Source organism: Pygoscelis adeliae, unplaced genomic scaffold (genome assembly GCF_000699105.1).
Source record: "Pygoscelis adeliae isolate BGI_AS28 unplaced genomic scaffold, ASM69910v1 Scaffold156, whole genome shotgun sequence".
In the NCBI taxonomy this organism is placed as follows: Eukaryota; Metazoa; Chordata; class Aves; order Sphenisciformes; family Spheniscidae; genus Pygoscelis; species Pygoscelis adeliae.
Window position 1 is genome coordinate 4,868,653 of NW_008825016.1, and position 6,765 is coordinate 4,875,417.

The 6,765-nt window shown below is 46.8% G+C and overlaps 1 protein-coding gene across 1 annotated transcript in view; it reads right to left on the minus strand.

The window, feature by feature from the left end:
• The window catches only part of PROZ (protein Z, vitamin K-dependent plasma glycoprotein), an 11,531-nt gene that overhangs the window by 1,162 nt on the left and 3,604 nt on the right, over positions 1 to 6,765 (minus strand). Inside the window, exons 3-7 of the mRNA XM_009326276.1 lie at positions 6,257 to 6,281; positions 3,175 to 3,288; positions 1,589 to 1,720; positions 250 to 335; positions 47 to 170 (exon numbers count right to left, since the gene is read on the minus strand). Of these exons, the coding sequence (XP_009324551.1) occupies positions 47 to 170; positions 250 to 335; positions 1,589 to 1,720; positions 3,175 to 3,288; positions 6,257 to 6,281 (481 nt within the window). The remainder of the gene's footprint in view (positions 1 to 46; positions 171 to 249; positions 336 to 1,588; positions 1,721 to 3,174; positions 3,289 to 6,256; positions 6,282 to 6,765) is intronic.

Genomic DNA, 6,765 nt, shown 5'->3' on the forward strand with positions numbered 1-6,765 from the left:
GTCAATACTAAAATGTGCTACAACAAGAGAAAATGTGATCACCTACCGGCACCAACGCTGATTGCAAAATGGCTGTGCAGAAGGGCGCACTCTGCTGTAGTCAATACGAAATTACTTTTTAGCAGCACTCCTCCGCAGAAACCCTTCCTTTCTGAGTTTAGCAGCAGGACCTAAGAAAATGCAAAAAGATGATAGATAGCACTGTCCATGTGAGATTGAGTGATAGGTTTCATGGATTGCTAGAAATACCTGCCAAGGAAATCGCTCGTCACGTTTCTTCCTGGTTTCACTTATCAGATTATCACCATCTTGAAGTCTCCCACATGCACATTGATCTAGCAAATTAATTAAAAAAAAATCAAAACCTCATGCTGTATCATTTCAAGACAGCTAATACCTGCAAATACCTTATTGCTTGTCTTGACTTCGGGGATTGTTTTTTGCACCAAGGAAAAGGACAATCTCAGCTGGTGAGAATTGGAATAATTCATTTGGCATCTGTAGTCTAATAGATCAGCGATGGCACCGAACATTTTGCGTCATTGCCTTAGGCTTGTGGTGACCAGATTTCATTGTGTCTGTAACTAATGAAGTGAGGCTTCCTCTCCAGCCAACCATTACCACAGCTTGCTTCCTCATTTTTGTATCCTGTATCTGAATTGCGCCAAATGCCTGACAGCTCTGGCCCGATCAGGACAAGGTAATCCTGGGTTTCCTTGTTAAAGCCGTCACTCTAGAGATGCGCATGCCTTTGTGTTCTGGTTCAGACAGCAAGTATGCTTTTCAAGTGGATCCCCCAGTTACCTGCATTTATCACACTTTCTGTTCACCTCGTGGCATGGTCTTGGGTCACACAAACTGGATTCTGTTCAGGTGAAGCTAAACCAGAAGACACCCTCCAGGAGCACATTTAACGTGCTCTCATAACTAATGGGTGCTTAGTCCACAGGACCAAACTAGAGCTAGTCTGAAGTAAAACCCACCTGAAATGTGCATTGAGTGTGGACATCAAGCCTTTATCACCAAGAGTGTGGCTGTACAGCTCAACTCCTATTTGGCTGCCCTACTTGCTAATATAGACAAGGGCCTAAGTATACTACTGTGTTTTTAGTAGACCTAGTTTATAAGGGGATGAGGTTGAATGAGGTACCTAGTGTGAGATTGAAAAAATGAAGAGGGCTACTGCTTCAAACCAATTGACATGGCAGCGAATGTTGCCCTTCATTTATCAGACCATCAGGTGCCTGATGGGAATCAGTTGAACCTCATTCCCCAACAGACAGGCCTTCAGTGGAGTTACTCTTTACCGAGCGTAGGAGTGGAAAACCTGGCCCAGTGAGTGATACGTAGGATGATGCAAGTCCTCTCTGCAGACCGATGTTTAAACATTCAAATCAAATATTGCTTCTTTTACCACTGCTCTGTCATCTTGGGTGGTGGTCCCTAGATTCCTCCTTTTTCTGCCCCCTTGATAATATTCTCATCACTTGAGTCTCCAAGCAGGCTGATCGCATCTGGATATCAGATGGTGGCCTGCCCACCCCAGCACTGAGCATGTGCCCCCTTGTACTTCCATGCTCACACCTACCTAACGCGATGCACTGTTTTTTGTCCTTCCCGAGCTCATAGCCATCAGCACAGGAGCAACGGTAGGAATTACTTCCCGGGTAGCAGAAGTGGTGACATCCTTCTTTTGCTTGGTGGCGACATTCATTTTTAGCTAAACAGAACAAGTGGAGGAAAAGCATTGGGAACAGTTCAGCTGGAGTTTTCTTGCATAGCTTGAGTCCTCTTTACTAAGCATTTTATGTTTACTCGCTTTATGTGGAGGTGGGTAGGGACTCCGGCTTGGTAGTATTTCTCACCACATTGTTTTTCTCCTTGTTAAGCAGAAGTTGGAGACAGCTGAGTCTCTGCAGCTTCCACAGGCTTGCTGCAAACTGTGCTCACCCAGCACTTCCCTGCACCAGACTGGCTGCACCTCTGAGTTTTGGGGAGCGTCAGTAGCCAAGGGCCAAACTAGGCCTTCCATGTGAATCCATGGAAGGATGCCATGGGTTTTCCTTCTGCTCTTTTAAATGAAACATTAAGTGTCTGCACTGGGGGGGACCGTTGCACGTGTTAAGAAGGCGGGTATTGCTTAAGGAAGAAAAAGGCTAAAGCTTTCTGCTTTTCAGCAAAAACAAACGCATAGCTCCTATTTCTCATGCTTGTGCTAAGAAAATTGAAACTAACAGCTGCCAAAGATAAGCAAAAAGAAAGGGAGTATTAATCACCTTTGAAACATTCCCAGTCAACTTTCCGTAGCTGAGCAAACACTTAAGCTTCAGCACGAAGCAACAGGAGGAACAGCCGTTTCATGGTGGATCTACCTCACAGATAGAGAAGTAGCAAAAAACCCCACGTAAAGTCACTCTCTAAGGCTCATGCTGAGCAGATCCAGTTGCCAGTGCTGGTCTGAGCCGTGTCACCTTCTGTGCTCCCCAGCAAGCTGGTCTGTCTCTGCTCAGTCACACCCCTTACACAGAAAATGGCCCTGCCTTGCGGCAGCCGGGGTGTCTCCCGGCCCAGGGGACCTCTGAGCCAGCAGAAATACTGATGTAAGGGCTGGAAAGTAGAACCTGGCAGATGTAAAAATGTAGGATCCGGCCCAGGGTGTTCTACGTGCCAGAAAGCGTCCCTTTTGCTTTACGCCTTTTATACTTCCACTGAAAACGGTCTGTTTTCTGGAGTCCCCCTGTCCTGGGGGACTGTCTTGTGGGTGCGTGTGGCCTCGGAGGCACTGGGGTGGCTGGGAAGCCACCGCGGCACCGCAGCCCCGGTTCTTCAGGCCACGTGCTGCTTGGGACCACGGCAGGACAAGCAGCCGGGGAGCGTGGGTGGCAGTGGGCAGGGCTGCCTTTAGAGGCCAGCCGTGAGGGGGACTTGCTTCAGCCCTTTTGCTGCATCCCCAGGGAAGGGAGGCTCAGGGGGAAGAGGCAGCCTGCGTAACCTTGGCATGTCATAACGTTTCGGTAGACAGGCAGCACAAATCACCCCTGCTCTGCCAAGAGCTGTGTGTTTTAACCTAAAAACTGATAACTGGCTGTAATGGGAGAGCTGCATATGGTTTCCCGGGGACCCCCTATGACAGGAGGAGATAGGGATTCTCAGAAGAAGGGGGCGATGCCTTACCAAAAGCACAGTTCTCTCCCTCGTAGCCCTCGGCACAGGTGCAGGTGTAGCCACGAATGCTGTCCTTGCACACGCCGTTGTGCTGGCAGGGGCTCGATGAGCACCTCCTGCCACCTGCAGAAATGCCACAAGAGAGGGGGGAGTCACCACCACCGCTGACCCGAATTACGCAGCCCCCTACCCGGCACGCAAGTCGCTCGGAGAAGCATTGCGAAAAGCAGTTTGGAAGGAAATGGGCTACGTCTCACCAAACTGCTCCTCGGGAGTAATTTTAGCCCAGGTCTCTGCTTCCAGAGGTGCTCCCGCAGCCCCTGGCAGGGAGGCCGGGAGATGCCCAGAGGCAGAGCCTGCTTCTGGAGGACGGATGCTCTGCTTCAGGGAAAAGCGCTGACTTACAGCTCATGTGCTCGTTACGAATGTAACATGAGGCTGGCGTTTTAGGTCTCCCGTGTTAGGTTGATATGTATATGGCTAAAAAAATGATTATATGCACATATGGATTAAAAAAAACGGCATCAAAACTACACAGCGAGCAGCATCAAACTAGGAGGAAATCTGGCTTTTACACATCTGTACAATTATTATACAGCAGCTTGGACACTAGCAAGCTTAGTCTTTCCAACAAACCAAATGTTGAAACCAGAGGATGCCTCACTATAGGTGAAGCACCAGGCAGAGCTGCCAGTTTCCCTTTAAGCTGCCCACTGGAAACACTCCAAACCAGTTTGGAAATGTTTGCCAAATAACTGCGTATTGTAGACATGAGCAATCAGGGAGCAAGCCAGAAAAGCCTAACCCGGGACATGCTCTCCAACTTTTCTAAAGTTTAAAACTTCATCAGAGAGGTTAACTTCAGTCAGCAGGCTGCCATAATTAATATCAGGGACGGAAAGGTGAAAACTCTGCCTGGTACTGCGAAAAAAACCCAACCACCATCTGCTCAGGCTATGGGCACGTGTATCTCAGCTTCAGCGGCACTAAAATAGTGGCTTAAAGCAGTTACCACCTTCAGCCCACCTGCAGTCACATGCCACCAGCATACCTCAGCACAATTTAGGTGTCCTGGGAGGGTTTTTGGGTGGGTTGGGGGGGGTCTCATCAGCACAGCTGAGCAGGTAGAGTTGAGGAGTGAGGACCTCCAGCAGCAGCAGCAGTGGGTAGCTGGGGCTAAGGAAGGGCTGCACCTACAGCCTGAAGCAAGTTAGATGGTTTCAAGCCTCTGAAATGCATGCTTAAATATAGGTAAGGAAGTCTCAGAAAATGTCTGGGGTCAGGTGAGGTTCTGTAAGACTGGGAAAAAAGTAAACCTAGCGCCTAGCTTTATTAAAGGAGGAAAGAGGAGGTTCAAGGAATTCTAGAGAAATCAGCATGATTTCTGTTACTGGAAAGCTACTGGAATGATTAAACTGTTTGTAAGCATCCAGCAAGAAGGTGGTAAGTAACAACTAACATGCATTTTTCAAGATCAAATAATCTAAACCAATTAAATCTAATTGTATTATAGGTTAAGGGACCTAGCGGGGAATCCGTGAACATCACAGAATAGAAATGTCTCAGACGGTGTTAAGTGAGTTAGGAAAACAGAGACTACTGTAAGGCATGCACAAAACTGTTTGGAAAATGATGTTTAAAGAGAGGTTATCAATAGCTAAGTTTATACTGTTAATAAAGCAGGGTCAAGGACAAGTGTGACCTCAGGCCAAGTGCCCTGCCAGCGTACATCCACGCTACAGCAAGATGCTGCTACATCAGCTTTGACTTGAAGAGACCAAGGTGGAGCAGTACAAAACAGAGCCAGCAGTTAGGTGGGTGCTCAGCCTTTCTCCCCAGCCCTCTTTTATTCACAATGCAGATTTACCCACTGTACGCTGGACTATGGAAGGAAACCAGCATGGATACCAGAGGTCTAGAAAATGAGATTTTTGGAAAACAGCATGAAAAAATGGCTTTGTTTAGTGAGGAGGAAAGAAGCCATGGAGATGCACGGCAACACTCTTCAAAACCTTAGAAAAGATACCACAAAGAAGGAAACACACACTGCTGTTCTGTAGGAAGAAGAAAGGACATAATGGCTTTTAATTACAGCAAGGAAGCCACCCCTGAGGCTGAAGCCAGTAATGCATCCTGATTGTGGCTAAGCTTGTTTGAACAGACCATTTTCAACCAGTTGCCCTTCTCTCTTCATAGACTGGAGAGGAAGCCTGCACGACATGTTTGTTACAAACATCCAATGGCTGAAATTAGGAGAAGTTAATCCCACCCTCACAGAAGTACTGAAAGGCCAGGTATTTAGCATCATTCTTCATAACATTTATAACACCCATGGGATTCTTCTGTGTACCTGTTCCCTGGACTCAGTGTTTTAGTGGCTTCTGCAGAAAATTAATACTAACTGCTGGTTTTGCCACCTCCTTATCCACTGTCTAAACCCAAGATTAGAAATGAATAAAAGCTAAGTAAAAAACAAGAGAAAACTCTTAGGATGAGGCATGCAGAAAGGAAGGAGGGAATAAGGCATAGTCACCATAAGCTGGTGCCCCAGGCTCCTTGTTCAGGAGGCATCTAGTTACATCAGCCCCTCAGCTTTTAGAGATTCGTTTCTTGCCTTGACAGCTGCCAAGGGATGATGTAGTGCCAGCTTTCAGAGTTTGCAGACAGCCCAGTAGCTTTTAACACCTACCTATCTCAGTCAGGTTTAAGTGCTAGGTTTGTATTTGGGAGGTTTTGCTGGTAAAGCTGTGCGGCTCTATTGTATCAGCAAAGCAGATTTTCTTGGGTCCCAGGTTGTTTCAGTTCAGCCTTAAGCTCAGGAAAAGGAATAACTTATTTACTATGATAACATCTACTAACCTTCAACTTTTATTCACTTTGCAGTCTTAAATTTTTTTTCCTATTTATGACTTTTTTAATCCTTTCACATCAAGACTTTTCCTCCTGCTTTACTACAGACATGGCAAGGAGTGACGGGGTGTTCCTTGTAGAATAAACTGCTAAAAACTCTCAGAAAACCAGCATTGGACTGAATCATAATGTTCATAGTATGACGCTGCTATGAAGGAGAGAAATCAAGAGGCCAGCTTACCATAGTAGGCATCCCAAAACATTTTCTGAAAAAAAAAAGGGGGGGGGGGGGAATTAGATTTTGATTCTCAAATAATATCATCTTCCATAAATATTTCCATAGAATCATAGAATAGTTTGGGTTGGAAGGGACCTCTAAAGGTCATCTAGTCCAACCCCCCTGCCGTGGGCAGGGACATCTTCAACTAGATCAGGTTGCTCAGAGCCCCGTCCAACCTGACCTTGACTGTTTCCAGGGATGGGGCATCCACCACCTCTCTGGGCAACCTGTGCCAGTGTTTCACCACCCTCAGCATAAAAAATTTCTTCCTTATATCTCATCTAAATCTACCCCCCTTTAGTTTAAATCCATTCCCCCTTGTCCTGTTGCAACAGGCCCTGCTAAAAAGTTTGCCGCCATCTTTTTTATAAGCCCCCTTTAAGTACCAATAGGCTGCAAGAAGGTCTCCCCGAAGCCTTCTCTTCTCCAGGCTGAACAACCCCAACTCTCTCAGCCTTTCTTCACAGGAG